At 42.6% G+C, this 26,957-nt stretch overlaps 1 protein-coding gene across 5 annotated transcripts in view; it reads right to left on the bottom strand.

Annotated features, from left to right (window-relative positions):
* Nucleotides 1-26,957, bottom strand: part of Mapkap1 (MAPK associated protein 1) — a 234,748-nt gene that overhangs the window by 13,264 nt on the left and 194,527 nt on the right. For all 5 annotated transcript variants that reach the window (XM_042681086.1, XM_042681084.1, XM_042681087.1 and 2 more), the window contains exon 10: nucleotides 12,259-12,396. In XM_042681086.1, the coding sequence (XP_042537020.1) occupies nucleotides 12,259-12,396 (138 nt within the window). The remainder of the gene's footprint in view (nucleotides 1-12,258; nucleotides 12,397-26,957) is intronic.

Consider the following 26,957-nt stretch of genomic DNA (forward strand, 5'->3'; position numbering starts at 1 on the left):
ACCATATTCATGTCTCAGTTGTTTCAACAAAATATCACATGGTATTTCAGTAATCAAGCATTGGCTAAGTCTTATTCTTCAGACTTTAGAGAAGTAAAAAGAAACAAGTTTTGCATCTAGAAAATTTCCCTTCAGGTTAGGGAGGTCGGGTGTGGGGGGAAGGGGGGTGTCAGCTGATGACAAGTTTGAATTTACAAGTCCTCACTGGGAGGCCTCCTGTACCCAGAATCTCTGGCTTGGAGAGCCTGCTGGCAAAAACCTCTTTCCTATTTCAAGTACTGCAATCCTCTGTCAGACACTTTTCTTTAAGTGTTAGAGGAAAAATTAATTATCAATCTATCATGTTCTTCGGTAGAAGTCCTGAATACTGTGGTCTTCTGAGATTTGCAGAAAGCTCTGCTCTGCCACACAACTGCCCCATGCTGCCAGGCTTAGGTGGCTCTGCACGGCGTGATCGTTTTGGCTTTCATGTCTGTTTTTGCCTCCACTTGCCAATGCCCTTAATTTAACTTGATTCTATTATTTTCTTGCATTTCATAAGCTTTAGGAAGAAAAAATAGATAACCAATCATGGATGAAATGTGTTTGAACATAATTTTACACTGACTTGGGGGAGGGGTGATCTTCCACAGACTGCCAGCATGCATATGTAAGTGTGGACAGGTGAGCACTCACTTTTAAAATATGAATGGTATCTCCTCCCAGAGATGCTGTCAGGATTAAGGAATCCTCTGATATGTCCAGCGATCTTAGACTTCTATAATAAAGTGCAGGTAAACCAACGGAGTTACTACAAGAGCTAGGTAACACACCGCTTCAACTGCCAGGCTGTCTCTATTGTTTTTACTTCTACTCTCTAATATAAACCAATTTTTTCTTTAAAAGACCAAAGGGGAAATATTTTGGGTTTTGTGGGCCAGAGGCAAAATGAATGATACTTTGTAGATACTTATATAAGAAGATAGAAAAAAGTTTCCCTTTTCTTGACAAAAATATAACTGAATATATGGTGAGGGGAGGCAGCAATAGAGGATGGCTAATAAGAATATATATTATTTTCCCTTCAGGAGGAAAATAATATTTTACCTAAATGGCATTCAAAATTAATGTTCCCTGTCATCAAACCAACTGCAAATGTTTAACAGCAAGAACCATGCATAGCTCACAGCCCCTGAGGAAAGAGGATGTAGGCCTGATTTAGCCGATGGGCCAGTTTGCCAGTCCCTGCTCAAGCCCTCCTAGATAGTTACTAACAGTGACACCTTAGGTGTTTTAATTAATTTTGTGACGTACACTTGGGTTTCCATCTAGTAATCCCTCTTCCTCAGCTCTTTTTTTTTTTTTTTTTCAATACCTGTGGTACTGGGGCTTGAACTCAGGGCCTAGTACTTTTGCTCACAGCTGGCGCTCTACCACTTGAGCCATTGCTCCACTTCCTGTCTTTTGTTGGTTAAATGAAGGTAAGAGTCTCTTTAATTTGTCTGCCCAAGCTGGCTCTGAACTATGATCTTTGGATCCCCAGGTCTTCTGAATCTCAGATTTCAGGTCAGTCTCCTGAGTAGCTAGGATTATAGGCATGAGTCATAGAAGCCTCCCCTCCCCCCCCCCCCCCCCCCCCCGCTGTTAACGTTTCTTATAGTGAAGGCTTGATGGTGACAAATTTTTCATCTTTTGATGGTCTGAAATGTCTTTATTTCACCTTTATTTCTGAAGGATAGTTCACTGAATATAGACGTTCAGGTTGGCAGATCTTATTTTAGTGTGTTAGGTGTCACTCCATTGTCTTTTGGATTGCATTACTTCTGATGGGAAGTCAGCCATCATCCTGATCTTGGTGGTTCTTCATAGCACAGCTTCTTTCTTTGGCTGCTTTCAAGATTTTTCTCTTTATCGCAGGTTCTCAGTAATTTGATTACAATGTGCCTTGATGTGGTTTTCTTTATATTTATCCTGCTTATTAGCCTTTGTGGGGCTTCCAAGATTGGTGTCTTGATTCCAGTTAGTTTTTCCCTGCTTCTCTCTCTCCCTTCCTTCCTTTTCTTTCCTTCTTTCTTTTCCTCCCTCTTTCTGTCTCTCCTTTTTTCCTGAATCGGTAGTGGACCAACCATCACCAGTTGCTTACATACCAAAAAATGCTTCAAAATCTCTTGATGTCACCTCTGCATGAAGCACAGAAGTTGCTCTTGGTATATATAAAATATATTCTTGCTTTAAGACACTAAATTTTGGGGGTAATTTGTTATGTAGCAATAGATAGCTCATTTGCTGGTCTTTTTCTAATATTCCAAAGTTTCTCCCATTAGTGAATGTTCTAGGTCAGGAATTATTTTTCTCAGCTCTAGAATTTCCATTTAGTACTTTAAAATAGTTTTTACTTCTCTTGAGTTCTTATTTTCCTTTACATCCATGAACATATTTATAATAGCTTTCTTAAAGCAAACCTGCCTGCAAATTTATTATTCTTGCCACTTCTGGCTCTATTTTTATAGAGCTATTTCAGCTTTCTACCTGGTTACAGAACATGTTTTCCTGTTTCTTTGTACACCTAAAATTGTATTAAATGCTGGACAGTAAATGTTACATGGTAGGGCGTTCATGTGGGCTGCTGTCCTTTGGAGAGTAGTGGGCTTTCTTGAGATAGGCAGCTCATTTGCTTGGGATCCTTTCAAGATTCCACTTACAAGAAGTTTTCTTAATTTTATTTTTTGACATGTTGAGGATGGCACACAGGGCCTACTGACTCTCCCTCCCTGACCCCTCCACCCCACACCCCAGCCTCAAGATGCCTTTTACAGCTCTGTCTCTTTAGGGATAGTGTGGCTCTACTCTAAGGCAGGGCCTCAGTGGAGTCACTAAGTGTCTCAGATGCCCCAGTGTGGTTCATATCTGTTCTCCAGTAGCTCATAGCTCAGCCCGCACTGACATGGAAAGGGTTCTTCCAAGTGCTCCTTCGCAGTGTGCCTCTTCCTTGTATTCTTTGTCTGCAACTTCCGTGGCTTCAGATCCCAGCTCTCCTTGGTCTCCCAGCCCATGAAGGTTCTGTCTGCCTGAGAAGCTCTGGTGAAGAACTGAGGCGATGGTCTAACCGTGTTTGATTCTCTCTCAAGCATCTGTGCCTGTGCTGCCTGTTTTCCAATGTCTGAAATGGGTTTTAAAAAATATTCTGTCCAGTTCCCTGGACACTTATGATAGAAAGGCTAATCTGGCAGCAGTCACTTTGTCTTGGAAGTTGCATATGGAGTCTCCTAGGCGATACACATTTTGATTTTAATGAAAGTATGGTTTACTTTTTCCATGACTATGAGAGTAACTTAAAACCTAAGCACTCCATTTATTTATTATGAAAATACAATTTGGAGCTTGGCAGGAGGCAAGGGAAAACAGATTTTCCTCATCATTTATCCTGCTGAGAGATCTGTCACACAGAGTTTTCAGTGGGGAACAGCCCCTGCTTTTACCCTCTTCTCAATTAGGGTCTCTTCCATGTTAAAAATTAAAAAAGAATGAATTTGAGGAAAATGGTAATCAAAATCCTAGAAATGCAAATATATGCAAATTGTCATCAGGCCTAGATAATTGTTTTGTTATTGTGGGCTCATAAAGTCCAAGTCAACAATTAAGTGGAAAGTGAGAATGCAGCTTCTCCAAGGATGAAAAGAGTTGATATGCTGACTGAAGGCATGGGACAAGTAGTAGAACACCAATCATGAGTGAAAAAAGTAGAGAGGGAAGGGGGAAGCAGGAGAGTATGCAAGGTGCTGAGTTCAAGCCCTGGGCTCAAAAGGTTTTCTACTCCTCTATATCAACAGTCTATTTATATAAGCAAATTCTTTCTTGTTAAATATATCTAGGAGAGATGAAGAAAATAGATCAGGAATGTAAGAACACTCACTGAGTATATGTCCCCCAGGCAGTTCTACTCACCAACACAGACAACCTATGCATTGGGCCAACATGCCCAATGAGCCCGTGAGCAATGTGGAGTATGTGGAGCTGTGCTCTTTTGTCAACTGTCTGTGAGCTTGGAAGGCAGCCTCTTACCTCCTAAACTCCTTGCACAGACCTGAATCTTTTCTAGGAATCACAGAGACAAGTGCATTGTTCTTCATTTATCAGCTGAGCAGAAACAGCAAGGGTAGTTTAAGAGCAAGATGCTGGGTTTACCTTGTCACTACAACCTCAAAAGGCCCCCACTGTGCCTCCATGTGTTTTTACTGAAGAGCCATACTTGCTCTTAGCCGATTCCAAATTCCAGAAACAACTTTGAACATTCAATGTGCCTAGGTGGAGTTAGAGAAGAACCCCGAGTCCTGTTTCCAGCTCTTTAGCAGCTGCTGGATTTCTGGAGGATGCAGCTGAGGGCCTAATGAGACATATCTAGTGCAAGTCAGGTGTCAGCTGATGATGACTAGGTCAGTCTAGGGGTCACAGGCTGACTTGGCCAGCAGTGCTCTCCAGCCCTGGCAAACTTGCGTTTGAAACACAGTGATTGCCTACTTAACAGCTGTTGAAGCTTGAACTTACTAGAAACCAAACTCAGTCAAAGACCCTAAGAACAGAGCTGGCAACGGAGGATACAAACTAGCCCCATGCTTATAGTTTTTCTCCACCTTAATCCTGTACCACATGCAGGTCTTTTCCCTCCCATTTTATAGGAAAAATTGAGGTGGTCCCCTGGTTGCCTAAACCCGTCTCCCAGGCAGCTCCCTTGTTTTGGAAGGAGATGATAAATAAATCAAAACGCACTAAGCAGCACTTCCACAGCTCTTGCCTCCTTCACCGAACGTGCACCTCATCAATCACACTATTGTCTGCTTGAAAGGCGAGCCTTGTAAATGTCATATCCACTCAGGCCCAAGGAGAGGCGCATCCAAATGCAGCAAGGAGTTTTAATTGGATAGTGTAATTAAACTAAAAAACCCCAGCAGACTCCCTTTGACAGGATAGATGAAGACCCCTTTTAATAGGGCTAGGAAACATATCTGTTAAAGGATGAGGCGCTGCCTGCTCCTGATTGTGCTCCAGAGTACTCTTATGAAAAGGCAATTCAATAACTGGGGCATTTAATATGGTAGTCTGTTGTGTTCTGTAATCAGGCAGTACTTACTGTATTTGATCTGGAACCTAAGAAGTAAGTCCTCGTTAGAAGATAAGAATACAACCCAGTTTGCCTACCAACTGTTTGGAGTGTCTATAGACTTCTGGGAGTCTTGAGAGCTAAGGACAGGCTGTAGCCCTTTTGAGCTAGGAGCCATCAACACCTACCCTCTAACCTCACTCTCATTCTTCTCATTCTCAGGAACATCTAAAGGATCCAATAAAATCCCAAGTATTTCTTCTTCCAGAAACTAGAGAGCTACCATGTCAGAGAGAATATGTATGAATGTGTTCTTAACTGGAACTGCCCCTGTTGAATGAGGAGAAAAGAAACCAGGTGGTCAAATATGGACTGGGATGTGCCAAGCTGACTTGATTTTAGTAACAAATCTTTCTGTCACTCTCCCTGTATTTCTTTGTTGAAAGAGGGGTGAAGGATGCAGACAGAAAGCACAGACACACATACACAGAAACAGACACAAAGACCCATACAGTGGTTAGCCCCATATACAAGATAACAGAATAAAAGCACATGTGAACAGGTTTGTATCTGCACACAGTTGTTTTACAAGTAATGATGATCAAGTAATAATGATTCATATGGAATGCTATTGTCCAAAGGTCATGGAGCCCCATGCTGGGTCTCAGCTACGGTGCATATAGAGATTTCAGACCTCTTCCTTCCCAAAACAGACACTTTGCTTTATTTACACAAAACTCAAAGTCAGTTTCCCTAGTCCCTTGGACTGATTTTTCTTTTTTAAGGACTGTGCAACGTTTGTCTGATGACTGCTTTTGCTCCCTCATAAAGCTTGCTTGGAGCTGTGTTTGCAAACCTTAAAACACTCTTAATGCTGGTCTTTCACTTTGGGTTGATGTACCCATTAAGACCATATAAGTGAATACATATAATCTATGAAAACTGGATACTGAATTAAACCATCAAATACCTTTAGGTTTAAATGAAAACTACATAAAAGCATTTCAGCCATCAATTTGGCTATCACTTCTAGCCAGTATGAATTCTGCTGGAAAAGCTATTTTCGTGCAGATGTGGAATTCAATGGGAAAGACTGACTCGTGTACCAACATCAATCAAAATGTCGACTTCCTTGGCAGCTCTCAACAGTAAGGCAGGTTCAAAGGTCACAGGATAAAGAAAAAGCCAAGCTCTGGTTCAGCTCTAATATCTCCTCTGTAGAAGTCTTGCAAAAGTACCCCCTTCTGTATTAGCCTGGCTTTCATTAATCTTCTTGCCATCTTCTTTAACTAGTCATGCAGAACCGCTCGATAGCAAGACGTATAATGGGGAAGGCCCCGTGCCTATTACCGCGTTAACATTCTCTTAAGCCCAGTGCAACAATGGACTGGGAAGGCTGGGGAGAGCTGCGACTGCAGGGTGCGGCGGGCGATTCAATCATTGCCCTGGCTTACCTATGTACTCTGACCCACAGACACAAGGGGCCTTTGTGTCTAACTGGCTTGCCCATTAAGGTTGCTGAAGATCACAACAATGCTGATCTTTTCTATTTAAGCTAAATCAATGTAGACAAATCATTATTCAGTAGCTTTAATTTAATTAGTAAATTAAATACACTACTTTACAGATCTTGTCAAGTACTTATGAAAAGAAAGATTCATTTAAGTGAGAGGTCACCAATAAGACCAGCTCATTGAGCTCAGTCTTAATCTCCTGCAAGTTCTATTCACCAGAGTCGAATGCGGAAGCCCAAAGAGTTCGCTGTTTCCAAACAGTATTTTAGACAACAAAACAAAACAAAATAAAAATCCCCTACCAACCTAACCAGCATCAACAGAATCAGATTTCCTTTAAATTACACTATTGCAAGAGAATGTAATCAGGTTACCTCTATTATGTTGCTTCCTTAAGATTTTATATCATCTATACTTAATTGAGATACAGAGCTCTTTTTGGCCATAAAGACGACAGCTACTTTATTAAGGTTTAAATCTCATTTCTTAATGATAGGCTACTTCCTTTAAAGATTGAACCTGCACAGCCCTCTTCTGATGAGGCCAAACCTGGCACGGCAGAGCCTGAAATCTCAGATGGGTACCACATTCATAGAGAGGACCCTGGCTTTTGTCTCAGCACTGGAAATGGAGGTTAGCATTTAGAAAGAGTCCCTGGCATCCCGTCTATTTCCATACCTGTATGAGGTGGAAATGATTGCTCTGAAACAATGTAACCACGGCAGTTTCTGATATAGAAATACTCTCTTCTCTGTGTGCTATACACATCCTTGATCAGCTAAGAAGAATTAAAATTAATTCATCTTTTAAGAGGTCTGTGGCATCCATATCATGGGGAGTGGCAAGCCAGACTGAGAAATCACTGATTTGAATAATAATGGCAGCATGCTTTCCCCCCCTTTAAATCTAGAAAGGCAGGAATTATTCTTAATTTCACAGGGCTTGTGATACATAGACATTCTTGAGTCTTTTTAGGAGTCTGTATTTATATGTACATTTTTTTTTCCCTAGGCATGTATCTATTTAGTCATTAAGTTCCAGGTCCTTAAACACTCAAAGGGACAGAGTGATAAATCTTCCTTCGGAGAACCTAACCTGAGAGGGAGAAGCAGAGGGGAAAGGGAAGAGAGCCACTGAAGGGCCTCTCGGACTCCACAGTCTATGTAATTATGTGTTTCACTGCAGGCGCTCTAATGCTCAGTCCCTTTGCCAAGTCAGCTATTCACACACTTCTGGGATACAGCATCAATTAAACTGAGTTGTGTTCTTTATGACGACCAAATTAATGACTTGACAGCGGCTTTCTCAATAAACACTGCAAACTGGCCATATTCGAAGGGTTTAAAAACCACTTCTTTCACGTTCAAAATTCTGACAAACATGTCTCAAATAAGACGGGGGACAACTTCATTATCCTCCCAACTCTTAATGCCTTTTTGTAAAGAAGGCGGAGTAATAACACGTCTGTTCTGTTTTCACAACTAAATTATTCTAGTTGGTCACACATTCCAGTCTTCAGCAAGACATTTGTGTTATGAAAGATAAAAACATGAAAAAGGAAATATATTGCAGAAATCAAAAACCTTATCTACTTCTAGACTCTCTTTGCCATAATTCATTCAAGAAGGCCCAAGAATAATTTTTGATGTAAACTCAGCTCAAAACATACATCACTATGCTGATAAAAATCACAGGCTAAACTTATGAAATATAGTGACTTTCATTTCTTTAGTGCTGTTAAAATAACTTTTTTCTAAGGTTCAACAGACACAAAAGATAAAAAGGGTTACCATTAATCCTTAAAAAAAAAAAAAAAAAAGGAGGAAAGAAAAAGAAACAGCCCCATAGATTAATTCTGTGGTCTGAGGATGAACTTTTTAGAGTAAGTCACTGAATTAATTTGGTAAAGATACTGGAAATCATAAAAAACCACATCGCATCAATCTGATTCATTTAATACAGCCTTATTTGGGCACTCTGCAACATAAATTATGTGGAATAAGTTTTAGTGTCTAAATTCTGACCTTATTAAGCTCAGCAAACATTCACAACTCTGCGGGGGCTATGGATGGGGGCCTGGGTGCATTAGCCCCCAGCTGACCTCACACAGATAAGCACGGCCAGTGTGCTATATAGGGGTCTGTACCGAAGTCTAGGGCGAAGTTAGCAGAGAGGACTGGCCCTGGAGCTGGCTCTAGAGAAATGTATGTGTTGAATAAGAGAGGTAGAAGGTGTGTAAACCAGAGGAGGGTCAGTGTAGAAGGTTTTTTCCAGGCAGTAGGAATAGGAGAAGGAATAGGACATGAGGTTCACAGCGACCACCCCCCAAATTCGGGAGGAGAAACTCTGGGACATGAGGCCTGAGTGGTCAGTGGTTTGCCATGTCGGCAAAAGCTAGGCTGAGGAGTCTTAAATTTTATTTTATGTCTACAATTTCCAAGTCTTTGTTTATTTTTAAAAATAAAGCAGTAAAAAATCCTTTCACCTATGAACTTTTGTTTTTTTTTTTTTGGGTCCGGTCGTGGGGCCTGAACTCTGGGTCTGGGGGCTGTCCCTCAGCTCTTCAGCTCAAGGCGCTAGCCACTTGAGCCACAGCGCCACTTCCGGCTTTTTTCTTTTTGCTTATGTGGTGCTGAGGAATCGAACCCAGGGCCTCGAGCATACAAGGCAAGCGCTCTGCCACTGAGCCACCTTCCCAGCCCTCATCTAAGAACTTCTTAAATGCAGAGACCCCTTTGGTGGAAGGGAAGGCCTTATGCTCAATCCTGCCTGACACAGACGTGTACACACACAAAGATACATGCCGGAGGGCCTCTTAAGAATCTCTCAGCTGAGAGACTGCAGTCTGAGGCACTGCTACAGGGAATGAGGACTTGGGAAGTATGTGCAGGAGGTGAGCCAGTTATTCAGGGAACTGTCATGATTTTTAAATCTCTGGACACAGTGAGAGCCAAGGAAACCTTTGAGAAACCCACTGTGCAGTTTTTACACTGAACTGTCCAATATACTGGAAAGTGCCACAAAAACCTCTTGTGAGATTGTCAGTGCAGAAATGGCAGCCAGTATCTATTCTGTGTCCTCAACATTGGGAACCGAGCCCATGAAGGCCGATGGGTAGTAACCGCTTCTTGACATATCCCATGAGGTGAATGGGAGTTTAGTGGCTGTGAATCTTTCCTTCCTTCCCTACTATCTGATATGTCACATCTGTAACCCCACTGCCCAAAGCAAAGCCTTCCTGGGCACAGCAAGTGGCTGTGGAAGTGTGAGGGAAATCTAAATCCTGCTTCCAGTTTTTTTCCCTAACCTTGCCACTTCAGCTCATCCTTCTATGCAGCACATAGGCACTGGCCTTGCATTTCTCAGAGAAATGGAGAAGTTACAGAATGTCCCTCTTCAAAGCATCTTCAGTTCTTGGAAAGATGCAAGAACAATGACATTGTTCCTGGCTACCGAACTGGAGGGGGTGGGTTAAGACGTTTCCCAAAGTACAGGGAGTCCAGCAGCCTTGGATGCTGCCATTTTACACTGTAAAAGCCTCAAGGGGCAACAGGGATAGCTGAACAGGAAGGAATGGGGATAGCCATCTATCTATCTTCCTTCCTTCCTTCTTTCCCTCCCTTCCTTCCTTCTTTCCCTCCCTCTCTTCCATCTTTCCTTCCCCATATTCCAATAAATTCTTCTTCTTTTTTTTTTTTTGGTCGGTTGTGGGGTCTGAACTCTGGGTCTGGGTGCTGTCCCTCAGCTCTTCAGCTCAAGGCTAGCACTCTACCACTTGAGCCACAGTACCACTTCTGGATTTTTCTGCTTATGTGGTGCTGAGGAATCAAACCCAGGACCTCATGCATGCAAGGCAAGCACTCTACCACTGAGCCACCTTTCTAGCCCCTCCAATAAATTCTTTCAAATTCTTTTCTCATGCCAAGCTGGTAGCTGAGCTGAACAGAGAAGATAGAGCCTAGCACATCTGGATTTGACAAAGAAATTCAATACCTCCTGTGTCTGAGGCATGTGGATATGCTCAGTCTGTGAGCCTCCTAATGGCTCTTCAGGCCCATTTTTAGTTGTATGACTAAAGATGCTGGCCTTAACATTTTTTATTATTCCTTTTGAGTATATAATTTCTTATATTTTTTCTCTAAGTCTGTGGACACTGGAACATAGGAGATTAACAAAAGTTAGATGCTCAGAATGTACCTCAAGGTACAGAACCAGAATTTCCTGGGGTAGGTGCTGGGTGGCTCCACAGTAATGCTGAGATGTGTCACAGTTTGAGCACCAATATCCTCTAGCCTTCTCTAAGCAAGTAATGAACATTTAACATCACATTTTTTTTCTTTTTTTTTTTTTTTGGGTTCGGTTGTGGGGGCCTGAACTCTGGGCCTGGGCACTGTCCTTCAGCTTTTCAGCTCAAGGCTAGTGCTCTACCACTTGAGCCGCAGCACCACTTCCGGCTTTTTTTTCTTTTTGCTTATGTGGTGCTGGGGAGTTGAACCCAGGGCCTCAGGCATGCAAGGCAAGCGCTCTACCACTGAGCCACCTTCCCAGCCCCATGTTCTTTTTTTTTTTTTTTTTTTGGGGGGGGGGAGAGGGTCCGGTCATGGGGCCTGAACTCTGGGCCTGGGCGCTGTCCCTCAGCTCTTCAGCTCAAGGCTAGCACTCTACCACTTGAGCCACAGCGCCACCTCCGGCTTTTTTCTTTTTGCTTATGTGGTGCTGAGGAATCAAACCCAGGGCCTCTGGCCTGCAAGGCATGCGCTCTATCACTGAGCCACCTTCCCAGTCTCACATTTTTTTTCTTCCATGGGGGACTACAGTGAGATCTATGTCTTTTTTTTTTTTTTTTGGCAAGTCCTGAGGCTTGAACTTGGTCCTGGGCACTGTCCTTGAGCTTCTCTTGCTCAAGGCTAGCACTTTACCACTTGATCCACAGTGCTACTTCCGGCCTTTTCTGTTTGTGTGGTACTGAGAATTGAACCCAGGGCTTCCTGCATGCTAGGCAAGCACTCTACCACTAAGCCACATTCCCAGCCCATCTATATTCTTTTGACTTCTTGATAGGACTAGACTTGTAAAGATGATTAAGTGATCCATCTAAACACTAAACTCAATTACTTAACTACCAACTGCATGCCGAAACAGCATGTACTTTGATAATTTAAGCAGAGGAATGCCAATGCAGGAGCCTCTTGTGTAGGACCAGGAAGGAGTATAGTTATGAGCTGGGAGGTCATGGACTGCCAACAATCTGGGGACACTGACACTTTGGACAGGATGGATATCTAAATCTAAGCTTCAGCGGCCACAGGAATTCCCCTAGCTTTCCCCGATCTGGCTGGAAAGAAAGCAGGTCCAGTTCTGACTGGTTAAGTTCCCCAGATGGGAAGAGAACAGGAACACAATGTGAAATGAGGGTTTTTATGGGTTCAAGTTTCCAGGGCATAGCTGAGAGGTTCACTGCTGCCACCAACGCCTAATAGAACGGGGGCTCACGTAAGGCTCTGGGCACTAACACAATCCCGTTTGATTAAAAGAAATTTCTGGTAATGAATTAAACAGACCCAAGGAAAAAAGGACACGGTGGTAATATATTCTCCTGGCACCCAGCATACAGAGGGGAAGAGAGGAGGAGAGAGAAAGGAGACATAAATAAAAGGGACTACTCACTGGGGCTTTTTTCTTCAGCAAGGTCACAGGCACAGAGCAGGTCAGAATCGATTGAGATGGGTTTCTGCTTAATCCAAAACTTAGTGCTGGCTTTCTGATTCGTAACAGGATCTATCTCTACTTTGTCTCCAGAGATACCTGTAAGGCCAAGGGAAGGACAAAAGAAAAGAAGCTATGAGAAGTGGAAAGTGTAAGTGACTTCAGTGTGATTATTTGCCCTGCTTTATAAGTCCTGAATTGGATGCACATTTGCTCTTACTGGGGGCTTTAGAAAAGCCAGAGGCTTCTTATGATAGACAGAGACTCTAAAGGGCACATAGAAGTTGCAGTCTGGTTTCCTCTGTGTGTGTGTGTGTGTGTGTGTGTGTGTGTGTGTGTGTGTGTGTGTAAGAACTCATAATTACACACATCTTTTTAGATGTAACAGATACAATATAGAATTCACTTACAAATTGTTAACTACATTATTTTTATATCAAAATAAAATATAGTATAGAACCATTTACAAAATCATGATTATTATTTAAAAATTTATGTTATTATTTGTTCTGGTCCTAGCACTTCAACTCAGGGCCTAGGGGTTGTCCTTGAGCGTTTGTGCTCAAGGCTTACACACTCTACCACTTGGGCCACACCTCTACTCCCAGCTTTTTGCTAGTTAACCCCTATTTGGGCTGGCATGGAACCAAAAGAACAGTGATCTTCAGATCTCAGCTTCTCAGCAGTTAGGAATAAAGGTGGGAGCCACTGGCACCTGGCTTCATGAATTAAAAAATAAATCTGGGGTAGATAGAGTAACACCATTTATGCCTAAGCTACTAATGAAAAGTTTCTGACCTGGAAAAATCTTATACACTAAAAAGGGGGAGAGGGCACTTCTCATCTGTGAAACTAAAACATTGTCCCAGCTATATTTAAGGGAAGTCACAGAGGGATCAAAGGGTCTTTTACACAAAACATTTGAAGTTCAAGTCTTGTAGCTTGCTTTCAAGTGGTGGAGGTCACTGCCTTTCTGCTGAGGAGACTCAGCACTGGCTATGAGCTTCATGCAACAAAAGAGTTCATAAGCAAAAAGCTGCAATGTTAATATGAGAACTTCAGGTTTCCTTTCCAGGGCTTTATTTATTTATTTATTAGATTTTGAAATTTTTTTTTGCATTTATTTTTTTATTTTTTATTTTTATTTTTTGTGAACATACTGTACAGAGGGGTTACAATTACATGGGCAAGATAATGAGTACATTTCTTATCAATCATTGCAGCCTCCTCCTTTGTTTACCCTTCACATCCCTTCCTTGCCTCCCCTCCCCCCGCCCCCCCGCCCCCTTCACCAAAGTTGTAAAGTTTGTTTTTGACATGACAACTTGTACTTCTCATTGTTGCAACGGGTCCACCTGTATCCTTAAACGACTTGTTTTTCCCCATCTCCTCTACAAATTATACCGACATCAAATATAGTGAAAGCAGGGGCTATACTGTGGGGCTTTCCAGGGCTTTAATACACAAATCTTGCCATCCAGTGACTGGATGTGAGGAGCCCCAGGAAGGGAGGCATCCAGGACCTGTGTGGACATGCACAGTGCTTGCTCTCCTGGTATTTCAGAGAAGCACATGCTCTGCTGATACACTTTTTCCTCTTTCACTGAAAACTGAGGAATCTGTTCATCAAGTGAGACAAAAACCCTCTGGAGTGAGCCCCATAGGGAGCTTTAAAATTAATTAATTTTTAGGCCATGGTTTAAAAGGTCAGGGTCAAAATGAAGAGAGGAAAAAAGAAAGCAAAATGAAGTCAAGATATAAGAAATAATTAAGATAACCAACTCATACTGAAATAGAAAAGACAATCAAGCCTGGCATGTTTTAGCCTATAGGTCACACTTACTCATTTTTTTTTTTGAGCCAAATGCAGAGAAATTAATAAGCCAAAAGAAGCATATAAAAGAGATAGCTCAATTAACATCCTTACCCCTTAACACCAAAATATGGCCACACACAACAACTACAGTCTGACAGCAGATTTAAAATGAAAAATACAAACATAACCCTAGTGATAAGGCCTGTTATCATTGTCATTCATTTCAATTTTATGACTAAATTCTGAATCCCAGTTAAGACAATGGCAGAAAGTGTACATGGATGGATGAGGGCAGTATTTTTGGAGAAGACCACACAGTGCTGGCTGTCTAGCTCTGGCTACTACAAGGCAACGTGACTGCGACAAGACTAACAACCGGTATTGTTTTGTTAATTGGATGCTGGAGTTTGTCATTACACTTGTGGCACGAGTGTCAAATTTCAATTAGGCATAATGTCCTAAGTCCAGTTGACTCAGATGCTCAGATCTAGATGACTTCAGGAGGGTAAGAATCTATCAGCAGACCAGTTTTATTACTTTTCACTTAAAACAGATTACGACTACCCAGTTATACTCTTGCTTCCAATCTGGTCATTAATTGTTAAGTATTTGGACATTTCTATAGTTCCCTGAAAGAAGAAAGGAACTTAAGCTATGGTCATTGGTAATGATGTGTGTGTGTGTGTGTATGCATGCGAATATACACTCTCCTTATTCTGCTTTTTATTTTGATATTTATAAAAGTCAAAATGCACACAGTAAAATAAATGTGCATCTCTCTTATGTGGAATATACCCCAGCCCACATTCCAGAAAGAGAATAAGAAAAAAAAAATCACCACCAGAGAGAAACAGGGTAAAATTTGTTCTATGGCCCTGCAGCTCTCAAAGCTGTAGTCAGTCAATATTGTTAATGTACCTTGTTAATTTGATAGGATTTGTCAGGTAACTCCACTGGAAAATTATATAAAACTGTTCCAGATGAAAAGATGATAGTGACATGAATTAAAGTGATAGAACAATAGTGGAATATAAACCAGAAATGACACCCAAAGTGGCTGTTGATTTATTGCTGCACTGAGTTTGGTTCTGGGCCCCCATGTATATTAGTGCTACAAATCTGGGTCCATTTAGCAGAGAGAGGCTCATACATACATCACCAGCTCCTGCTCCAAGCCAAGGTCACTCCCCATTGCATCAATCTTTTCAACGGAGCCTACTTCACAAAGCAGGACTTGTGTAACCATCTCAGATGTAACAGACTCTCGTCCTCTTTCATCTTTCTTTTATCATGTAAAGTACACTTTAACTTCTATTATTTTTATCTGCAAATTGTTCTGGTGGAGTTCATCCATTACAGGCAGTATCTCTGCATCAGTTTCCTAAGTCTGCTTGGCCACAGACCACTTTCTCAATGATGCCCTTTCCTAGGGTTCCTGTGCAGATGCCGTTCACAGAGAGAACCCCAAGATTGGGGCTTGGAAATGGAGATGTGGAGATGAATGTAATGGGTAGACAGGTGGAACACCAGTTAAACAATCGGTTGTTGCACAAAAGATGCATGTAAATCAGGTTTTTTTTCCCGGAAGTAGATTGCATTTTCCCACTGACTTCTAGTTCCAGTGATACTTTATCTTCATTCAGGATTGATCTGTAATTGGCAGGGGCTCCCAACACTTCAGTTTTAAGTTTCTCTGCCCTGCAGGCTTTCCGTCAAGTAGTTAATGATCTGTAAAACTCTCGCCTGCCTAGAGGAGTCACTATTTAAAGGAACCTGTAGGGGAATCTTTCCTGATGAGAAAAATCCTTTGTACATTAAATAATTTCACTCCACTGAGATGTGAGTCTCAGCTTCTCAAAGCTGAGCCCTGCTGGGTACTCCTGCTGGCATCCGGTGGCATCTGGGCTGGGAGGGTCTGAGGAGCACACCTACACCCCACTGCTGAAGAGAATCCTAGCACCTGGCCTGGTGGCGTCTGGGTACTTGAGGAGTCCCATGTCTTCTTTTAAATTATTGCTTTTCATCTTCAAACCAATCATTGAGACAACTGATTGGTTTGACTATACATACACATATAAATTATATATATATATATATATTTATAATGATACTAGGCTTTTGCACTCCAGGCCTAGCTCAAAAGGCACTCTACCACTTGAGCTGTATCTGTGGTCCAAAGGTCTTCTTGTTGGAAGAGGCTAGTTTTTTGGAGAGAGATGAGTTAGGCGGCTGGTGTCTACCACACAGACACAGGGATGATGTGGGGCAGTATGATGCAGTGTGGAGAGGAGGCTGGTAGGACTCTCAAATGGGGAGCTTTGGCCCACTGGCCAATGCTGCTGTGACTGTAAGGGAAGGAGGTGAGTTCTGGGCCTGAAGTAGCCCTGCTTCCCTGGGATGGTGAAGCACTGAGAGGTCTTTTGCCACCAGGAAAAGAGCAAAGAGTGCAACCCTAGCAGGAAGAGCTCACAGCTGCTCGAGTCAGAGGGCTCCAGCACAGGAATCATTTGCAACAGTCCTTACCTCAGACCCAATAGGTGTCTACAGCAGTTTAACACAACTAACATTACCCCACTCCAACAAGAGCCAGCAGAGCTTGTGCCTGTGTCCGAGTCTCTTGATAACCTTATGAAGCCAGTTGCTATGTTCAACTCTTCTGTGTGGATGAGAAAATGAAACACAGGGAGGTTAAGGAGCTTGCCTAAGATCAGCCAGCTTCTGAGAGGCAAAACTGGAATCTGAACCCAGGACCCCTTTGTTAAGCCACTACGTAGTTGTGCAGGAACTGTGCTAACGTTCTACTCAGCACACTTCAGAAGGTGCTACGCAGCAAGGGGGCTTGTCTGCAGTCAGAGAACTTTGAAGTGGAAGATCCATTCTTCATACTCAGAGGCATCCAGTCCCCAAGTCCTGGTTCATTTCATGGCTGGGCAAGGCTTCACTGATATAGGTCAAGAAAACACTACAAGGAACTTTGCCAGGCAGTCTAGACTGTTTTCACTGAGGAACAAGGAAATGTTCACATGTGCTCACAAGTGCAAACACTTATTAGTGTATGGTTTTCCTTGACTAAAGTGTTCATTTTCATATAGTCTCTGAAGGGAAAGCAAAGGTACTCTGTAAAGTGTTATTCATGCATTATCTTAAGTAATTTGGATTTAAAGTATATTTTTGGCCAAGCATAGTGGTACATGTCTGTAATCATAGCTACTCAGGAGGACTGCAGTCTGAGGCTGTCAGGGTGGCCCTAGGCAAAATCAAGAGAACTTATCCTTGAAATAACTACAGCGAATCTGCAAAAGGGCTGAGGGTCTGGCTCAAATGGTAGAGTGCCTGCCTAGTAAGCAAGAGGCCCTGAGTTCAAACCTCAGTAGGGCCAAAAATGAGACAGAAAAAAGACATATTAAAAAGATCCAAAGGAGCCAGGTGCCAGTAGCTTGTGCCTGTAATCCTATGGAGAATTTCAATTTGAAGTCAGCTCAGGCAGAAACCTCCAAAAGACTGCAAAATAACCAGGAAAAAAAAATCAGAGTCATAAGTATAGAACAAGTGGTAGAGTACCAGTAGAGTAAAGCAAGCTGAGGGACCACTAGGAACTGAGTTCAAATCCTAGTACTGGCAAAAAGGGGTATGTTCTAAGGTGTATCAGAGGTCAACTCTGGTTACTGGGATTACATTTTTTTCTTCTTTGTGCTTTTCTAGAAGTAACTTCAGAAAAATTAAAAACAATCCTTTTTCTTTGTGTGTGTGGTGCTAAGGATCAAAGCAAAAGGCTACCAGGCAAGTATCCAATAACTGTCACTGAACAGAAAGTTGACTTAGTTTCCATTTGACCATTCAGTTTTCTTTTCCAATGCACACACATTTACTTATTTACTTAGTTATGTTTATTTGGCAGTACTCAGGTTTGAACTTAGGGCCTCATGATTGCTAGGCAGGCATTGTACCACTTAACCCATACCCTCAGTGCTTTATTCCATGGAGGGTCTTGCTTTTGCCCAAGACTGCCTAAGACTGTGATCCTTTTATCTTTATGTTCCCAACAGCTGACATACATATGGCAACCACGTCCAGCTTGCTGGTGAAGATGGGGAAGGGAGGTCTTTGATAACTTGTTTTTTTGCTCGAGTTAGTCTCAACCTTGGTCCTCTCACTCTGGAGTGCTGGAACTACAGTTGTGTATCATCATGCCCATATCCTAACCTTTAAAATGTGGGAAAGACTGAGTATAATGAATAGATAATAATGAGTTGTAGAATACTTCCATCTAGCAGCTCTCAAGTACACAGAGGGCTGAGCTAACGGGAAGATCTCATGTGAGCTCCATTATATCTAACCTATGCCATTGTCAAAAACAATGCCCCTATCAGCTTTCCCTATCAGCAGGTGAGCCATGGCAGGTAAGGAAGAGGAGCACACGGAAGTCCTGGAGTGGCCACTTTTCTCAGAAACAAGGGAGGCCGTTTGTCTGCTTTACCAGCTCTCCTCTCTTCCCACTTATCCACTGCCATCCGTCATGACCTTTTCATGCTCTCCTCTGACAGCCTCCAGATACAGTGAGTCAAACTTCACTGGAAGCAAACTATCACACCAACTGTCAAAGGTGGAAAACACTGCCTGATTGCCGTCCTATATCAATGCCAGCATATAAATCCTTCCTTAACAAGACAGCTCAAAATAAACAAAATGTACCGCTATGTATATACAACCCTCTGGGGGAACTATTTGTTCAAGGCTTTAGAGTTAGCCCAAGGGGACCCTCGTCTGTTTTAAATAACCACATTTCCATAAAAGGAAATTAGTACCACGTATCAGCTTCTACTAATATAGATAGAGCCCCCTTTGGGCAGCCCCTGGTTAGGTCTTACTGCCAAGAGTGGCTTGTTGAGTGCTAACATCAGAGGAAGAATGAACCCCTTTAATGCAGCAGTGCAGATTAGCTATGAAGATTCTGGAATCATAAGTTCAGTTTTCTCATTTCTTAAGATGTGACTTTGGGTGAATTGTTATAAAATGGGCTTGTGGTGATTAAGTAAAGTAAGGCATGAGACGTGCTTGGGACAGTGCCCGGCACACAGCTAGTGACGACTGCTTCTATTAACTAAGATTATCAGGAGTCAGGCATGGAGCCGAGGAATGATACACAAACCCAATGACAAGGATTGGGAAGGAGCCACAGAAGGGGTGTGAACAAGGACCTGCCTAGCCCCAGGCCTGAGCACTGGGGATCTGCTTTGCACCCCTGGAGGCACAAGGGCCCAAAAGGACTGTCTAGCTTGAGGTTCCAGTACGTTGTTTCTATGAATCATCCAATAATCCCCCATCACCAGTGTCACTGGCCATGTTTCTTCCAGCACTTTCCATGAACTTAGCTCAGCATCAGGAAGAATGTTCTCAGGCCTGGAATTATGAAGACAAGGACTTTGCTGGCACATCAGCACTGGTGTTCTCCTAGGCAGAGATACTGCTTCCTCACTGAACTTAGGCTTCCTCCTCTGTAAAATGGGGGCAGTAGTGCCAATTCCTGGGGTGTCATGGAAATGGGATGATACAGTACACAAAACAGTTAATCATTACCTGAAGTATTACTAGAGATGAACCTCAGAAAGGTGAATATGGAACAGCCCAGGACAAGCCACGTTAGCATCTGTATAGCTGACTTGAAGTCCATACTTAGCTAATTCTAGGATGTGCGCCCCGCAGCCAGGGGTTTCCTATTGTCCAGGAGCTACCACTAGACTCTGAAGAGGCATACCCTAGAATTCCTTGAGGCATACTTCATATACCTCCTCCAAAAACTAGAACACCTTGCAAATATTAGGGCACTTAACACTCAGTGTTTCAGTGTATCTCCCAGTACACTTTTTATTTATTTGCTTAGACATCACGAGCTGTGGTTCATTCATCATTTTCCTACAACTCTGAGTTTAAGACTACAAAAGCCCCAGTGCTGTTAAATCCTGGAGTAGGCTTTTATACAATTCTACAATCCTCTTGTCTTTAGGTCACCTAGAGCTTACAAAAGCCTGGAAGAGCCCCCTGGGAACAGCACTGAACAACTCTTGGCCAGAGTGGATTTTGCTGAATATACACGGTCAATCGATATCATCCGCAGAGCAGTCAAGGAAGTCTTTGAAACTTGCCTGAATTTACACACAGGATCAGACACAGGCTGTTTGGGCTTAATGAGACCTAAGAGATCACCTCGTCTGGGGCTTTGATTCTCCATATGAAGACACTGAGGCTCAGGGCTGGGATATGACCTGTGATGTCATCCACCATAATTCATGTTTCCATACTACTAGGCCAGGGCTTAAACAGAGAAGCTTTCCTGCCACACACTAATCAAATACAGCTCAGGATTAAGGCATTTCCCAGCAATATTACATGCTCAAAATAGAAGACAAAATTATTTTGGGACAAAATGAAAGGGAAACCCAAGACAGCCTTACTTTCTTGAGATTAAGTTGGGTGCTGAGTTCCAAGACTACGGGTTCCATTCAAGGAGCAAATCATCCAAAGCTGAGAGGAAAATATAGCTAAAAGCTGTCAGTTCCAATGTATGGTTAAGAAGAGACCACAAATGAGAGGGACCATGAAAATCTGTTGTCCTCAGTATGCAAACCAAGGGTGGGCTAATAAAAATTTGCAATAAGCTCCCAGTACAGGGCTGGACACTGGAGAGGGCTCACTAATGGCCCCCTGGCAACGCATGTGTCTACAAGAAGACTAAATTCTTTCCGCAGAGGAGGCAGGTAGATGACCACACTAAATACTCCCTGGAGGGAAATATCTCTGGGGACTACAGGATGTCAGCTGGGAATAAGTAGCACTCTTTCCTAGGAGAATTTATCATTCTATGAAGAGAGTGGGAAAAAAAATGGGTCTTCCCTAGATGATAAAGAGCATGGGATCCTGGATGAACACTTCGGAACTCCTTCAGTTCTCATTTCCTTCTCAGCCACCCCACATGACGCCAGGGGAATTCTCACAAGGTGGCTCTGAGAGCAGAGAATTAGCAACTATAGTTAGATGAAGCCCTAGAGTTTCTGATCTTTGAAGTCAGGATTTTTTCCTCAATTCAATCATTGCATTAAGCACTAATGTGGCAAAGGAATTTTCTGAAGACAGGTTGGATGGTTTTGTCCTGTGATCTCCTAAGTTCATTAGTAGAAAACTCAATTCTAAATTTAATTTCAGGAAATGTTGTCATAGTAGAGATGGAACAATCATTTAACAGCAGAATTGCCATTCTCAAATTTCTGCATGGACCCTGGGATTGCAGCTGGGCATGGACATGTTTCTTGTGATTACTTAGTGACCTGTAATGGGGGATACTGTATCTCCTTATGTTTAGTGAGAGGGGAAATGGGAATATGTTAGGAAAAGGGTCTGCCTCCTTCAGGAGTTCTAAAATTCTCATTTCTAAAATATACAGTTACTCAGACTTTACTCCATAGGTACCTCACTGAAAACTCATGAATTTTTTTTTTCTGGTCCTGGGGCTTGAACTCAGGGCCTGGGCGCTGTCCCTGAGCTTTTTTGTGTTCAAGGCTAGTGCTCACACTTGAGTTACAGTGTCACTTCCAACATTTTTGAGTAGTTTATTGGAGATAAGAGTCTCATGGGAACTTTTCTGTCCAGGCTGGCTTCGAACCCCAATCCTCACATTTTAGCCTCCTGAGTAGTTAGGATTACAGGCGTTGAGCCACTGGTGCCTGGCTAAGGGAAATGTTTTTTTTTTTTTTTTAATTTTTTAATTTTGAAAATACTGTACTGAGGGGTTACAATTACATGGGCAAAATAATGAGTACATTTCTTATCAAGCATTGTAGCCTTCTCCTTTGTTTCCCCTTCCCATCGCATCCTCCCCTTGTCCCCCAAAGGAAATGTTTTATTCACCACCTAGAACTACTTCCAATGTCAGAGTGAGCCTGGAGCTGCTGGCCTTCACTTACTCCATCTTGTGATGTGAATACAGTTCTTACGTTTACATACTGTATATTAAAAAGCAACACTAATCAAGTTTCCCTTTGAGTGCTGATTTATAGTTATTGACTACAGGTTCAATAGTAACTGTTGAGTAACAGATCTTTTGGTGATAAGTGAAGGGTCTACAATGACAAACAATAGACAAAGGCAGTGAGTTCGAACAAGAGGCACAGCTGTCAACTCCTCAGGCTGAGGAGCCCTCAGGGGAAGCCAGGTGGATCTACCTAGTCAGGAAAAAGAAGTGTGGGCAAAGAGCTGAGGAGTGAGAAAGTCCTCTGCATGCCATGAGGTTATGCTTTCCACATAAGGGGAGATGCTGAGCTGGTATGCTAATCCATGTCTAAAAGCCTAGAATTTGGGAGGCTGAGGCCAGAGGATTGTGAGCCTGGAGCCAGTCTGGGCTACATATAGGACCCTGACTCAAAAAAAAAAAAAAAAAAAAAAAGTGAAAACAGTCAGGTGCTGGTGGCTCACTCCTGTATTCCTAATTACTCAGTAGGCTGAGACCTAAAGATCAAAGTCCAAAGCTAGCTTTGTCAGGAAAGTCCATGAGACTCTCATCTCTAATTAGCAAATAAAAAAACCAGTACTGGAGATGTGTCAAGTGGTGGAACACTCATCTTGAGCAAAAAAGCTCAGAGACAGTGCACAGGCCCTGAGTTCAAGCTTTAAGATTGGCATGCATGCATGCATGTGTGTGCGTGCGCACAAGCACACACATATACACACACAAGTAAAAAGAAAAGAGATTCTAAGTCAAAAGATCTGGGATGAGGCCAGGGACATACACACACATGGTCAGGGTTGGTAAATGACAGTCACTACCATGATGATGACTTGGTCTTTTCGGTTTCTGCATAGCTTTTTGCCTGGTATATAGTAATTAGGCTTCTGTCAGCCAAAAAACAAATACACATTAATGGTATACTATAGGCTTCCTGGATCATGGCTGGCATTTGTCATTTTGCCCTTTTAAATTTCATGTCCCTCATACCTACTTCCATTTACCAGCCTTGCTTGGGTAGCTCTCTGTCTTAGAACCTAGCCTCATCAAATGGTCAGGTATAAGCTTAGGTTAGGTCTACATATAAAAGGCCACCCAAGCAGCGCGCCGGTGGCTCATGCCTGTAATACTAGCTACTCAGGAGGCTGAGATCTGAGGATCACGGTTCAAAGCCAGCCTGGGCAGGAAAGTCCATGAGATTCCTATCTCTAATAAACCACTAGAAAACAGAAGTGGTGCTGTAGCTCAAGCAGTAGAGTACTTACCTTGAGCTGAAGAGCGCAGGGACAGAGCCCAGGCCCAGAGTTCAAGCCCCACAACCGACCAAAGGAAAAAAAAAAAAAGAAGAAAAGAAAAGGCCACTAGTATGTGTAGCCTTGTAGGCTTAACCCAGAAGGGAAGGAGACAAGATGAACTATTTCAAAAATGTTTTAGAGAAACAGAGAAATAATTAGACATGATGGCTTCTTAGGTTAGCTTTTCAGCTGATAGGACAAGATGGTAAACAGATTTCAATTTAAGAAGCAAACCTATGCTGATTGTAGAGGTTCTTTAGAAGGCTGCACAGGCAAGGAGTGAGATAAAGTCTAGACACAGAGGGACACAGTGCTGTGACTGATTAGCAATGTCTGCAGGGGAGTGGAGGGTGACGTCCATCTCCAGAGCTAGGTAGGAGGAGAGAGAAAGAAGTGTACATAGCTCAGAGTAATCACTTCCTTTGTGAAGGTCAAGTTATGAATGGTGGAGGCACCTCTGGCAGGATGGATTGGGTTTTATCCTGATTCATGCTGGGACTGGATATCCCACTATATATCTGATATATCTGAAAGGGGAGGGAAGAGTTAGTTTATACTAAGTAAATAAGCACTGCATGCTTTACATACCCCATTATTTCACTAATTCTTTCAAGCCTCAGTTTTCCCAGTAATAAAATGGAACTACAATATCAGTGTGCTGTGTGGACTAAATGAGGTCCAGGGGTGAAAAGTGTCCATGGACTGTAAATTGTCATAGAAGTACAAAGGGGCAATAAAATGATTATTTAATGGCAAAGCTCAATACTCAGGTTCAGGACTCTACCTCAATCTTTAATTCTGATCCCAGTTTAATGCGTTACTAGATTTCCCCTGTTTCCATATATAAAAAAAGGGTATATCAGTACTATCTAATAGTTTCGTGAGTGTAGCTGTAAGTGCTTGTAAAAAGAGTAGCTAGCAAATTATCTGGTACATAGTAAACACTGACAATAATATCATTGTCAAAATGGGATCTTGGCCATGGGTTTCATAACAGAACCCATTAGTTTCCTAATCAGGAAATGTGGTGGAACCAGGTTTATAAGTTTGGATGTTAGAGAGCAACATCTGACTTTCCATCCCCTGACACTTCTTGGAATTAAGAAACAAATGGCAGCTGGTAGCTGGAACATCAGGTCCTTCCACTCATCAGAAGACAGCAGCTGCAATGGCACAGCAGAGCCTGAACTCTGCTGTGCCTTCTTATGAGCTACAAATTCAGTGTGCATAGTGGCTTTCTGTAGACTCAGTAGGGTTGCTGGGCAGGACATGGGCCACAAGAAATCTCTGCTCTGACTGACATGGGATAGAAGGGCAGAGAGGACCATCCATCAGTGTAGCTAAGATCTGAAGCACCTGGCTACTCAGGTGAAATAAAATATTTACTGATCTCAGAATCCAGCTGTTCACTTGAACACTCCTAAGAGTGTGCTTTGTTGCCTTGAACTTAGCCATAGAATCAAAGGAAAGAGTACGGAGAACAAAGCTGGGCTCTAAGGGGTTCATGCCCATAATCTTAGCTATTTTGGAGGCTGAGATGTGAGGATCGAGGATCAAGGTTCAAAGCCAGCCAAGGCAAGAAAGTCTATGAGATGCTTATCTCCAATTAACCACTAAAAAAAGCTGGAAGTTGAGCTGTGGTTCAAGTAGTGAAGTGCCAGCCCGAGCAAACAAAAGCTAAGGGATAGAATCAAGGACCTGAGTTCAAGCCCGAGTACTGGCACAAAACAAATCAGACAAAAAAAAAATCCAAACAGACAAAGAGAATATCTGGATTTCTGTGCTCAATTTTATGCCACAGAGCAGAGGAAGAGTCTGAAGTGCCACACCTGACCTAAAGTGCCTGGGAAAATGAACTAATTTATTCACTATGCTATATATTAACCATGGGCATAGGTCATCTGACTACCACAAAATCCTGTAGAAGTATTTGTGAAGTTTCTCCATTTAATGCTGAAGTTTGAACTTAGATTCAACTTGGAATACATGTTTTGACACCATCTTTTAACCCCTCCACCCCCCGCCCCCCCCCCCCCCCCGAGCTGTGACTCTCCACCAGAGGGCGTCACATATGCCACAGGAAGGATCCAGTAGCATCAGTTGGGAACCACTACTCTGCTTCATGGGTGCCATCCATTTCTATCTGACAGGGCTTCATTGTGGCAACAAGAGAGGTTCTCGCAAGACAGCCATCTGAGTGATCTGATTTAATACTCACAAGATTGGAAACTAGGAGAGATGGAAAAAGGAAAATAAACAAAAATGGCAATAACACTAAGATGAGCTACTGTTTAGAATGCAGCTTCTTCAGACTACATAGTAGGTAAGCAATGTAATCATTTTATAAATGGCAAAAACTAATACTGAAGAGGAAGGAACTTGTTTAAGGAAACCCTGCAGGTCAGTAGTAAAGGTAGGATTTGAACCTAGGCCTGATTGACCACAGAGTTGGGCTTTTACCTTTAAATAAAGAATCAGGATGGGCACTAGTGGCACATGCCTGTAATCCTAGCTACTCAGGAGGCTGAGATTTGAGGATTGAGGTTCAAAGCCAGACCCAGCAGGAAAGTCTGTAAGACTCTTATCTCTAATTAAGCACTAAAAAGCTGAAGTGGAGCTGTGGCTCAAGTGGTAGCCCCAAGCAAGAAAGCTCAGGGACAGTGCCCAGGCTCTGAGTTCAAGCCCTAGAAATAACATTTTAAAAAATCTCAATAAGTCATCAGAATTAAGTGAATTAGTATATCTGTATTTGAGGGAAAAGTAGGGAGAAAGTCCTGGGGTCTTGGTTACCATTCCAGCACTGTTCCTCATACTGCGGAATGGGCAGGGTCGATTGCTGGTTATGCTCACCAGAAACATCCCTGCCTTAAACTTGTCTCCATTGCAGGTGGACCACTTACTGAACTTTTTAAACTTAGGCTTATTCAGAAAAAGAAGATCCCTTGCTGCTAGGCAAGTGCTACAGCCAAACAAACTGTATCTCTGCACCAAAATGCACACATAGGATGTATATAAACCATGAGCATGTACGTCACTTTTCCGTAAAATGTACAAACAACGTAAACAGATCAAGAAACAGACCCCTGGCCTTCCAAAGCCCCTCTCCCTATCATTACAGAAAGTTATAGCAATGAATTTCTCAATGCTTCACTAGTAAAGCTACATCAAGGGATTGGATGGAGGGCCATTACTAGGCAAGAGCTCTGCCACTGAGCTACATCCCAGGCCCAGGGAGCTGGCTTTAATTTTTTTTTTTAATTTTAATTTTTTTTAAGCTACTCGAACCTAGCTGCTGCTCCTCCTCCTCCTTATCAGTCCTGGGGCTTGAAATCAGAGCGTGAGCGCTGTTACTGAGCTTCTTTTGCTCAATTCTAGTGTTCTACCACTTGAGCCACAGAGCCATTTCTGGCTTTTTCTGCTTGTGTGGTACTAAGGAATCAAACCTAGGGCTTCATGTATGCTAGGAAAGCACTCTACCACTAAGCCACATTCCCAGCCTCTCTTTTTCCTTTTTAAGACAAGGTCTCCCAGGTACAGCCCAGGCTGATTTGGA

The sequence above is a fragment of the Dipodomys spectabilis genome, unplaced genomic scaffold (assembly GCF_019054845.1).
Source record: "Dipodomys spectabilis isolate Male_0828 unplaced genomic scaffold, ASM1905484v1 ptg000067l, whole genome shotgun sequence".
Taxonomy (NCBI): domain Eukaryota; kingdom Metazoa; phylum Chordata; class Mammalia; order Rodentia; family Heteromyidae; genus Dipodomys; species Dipodomys spectabilis.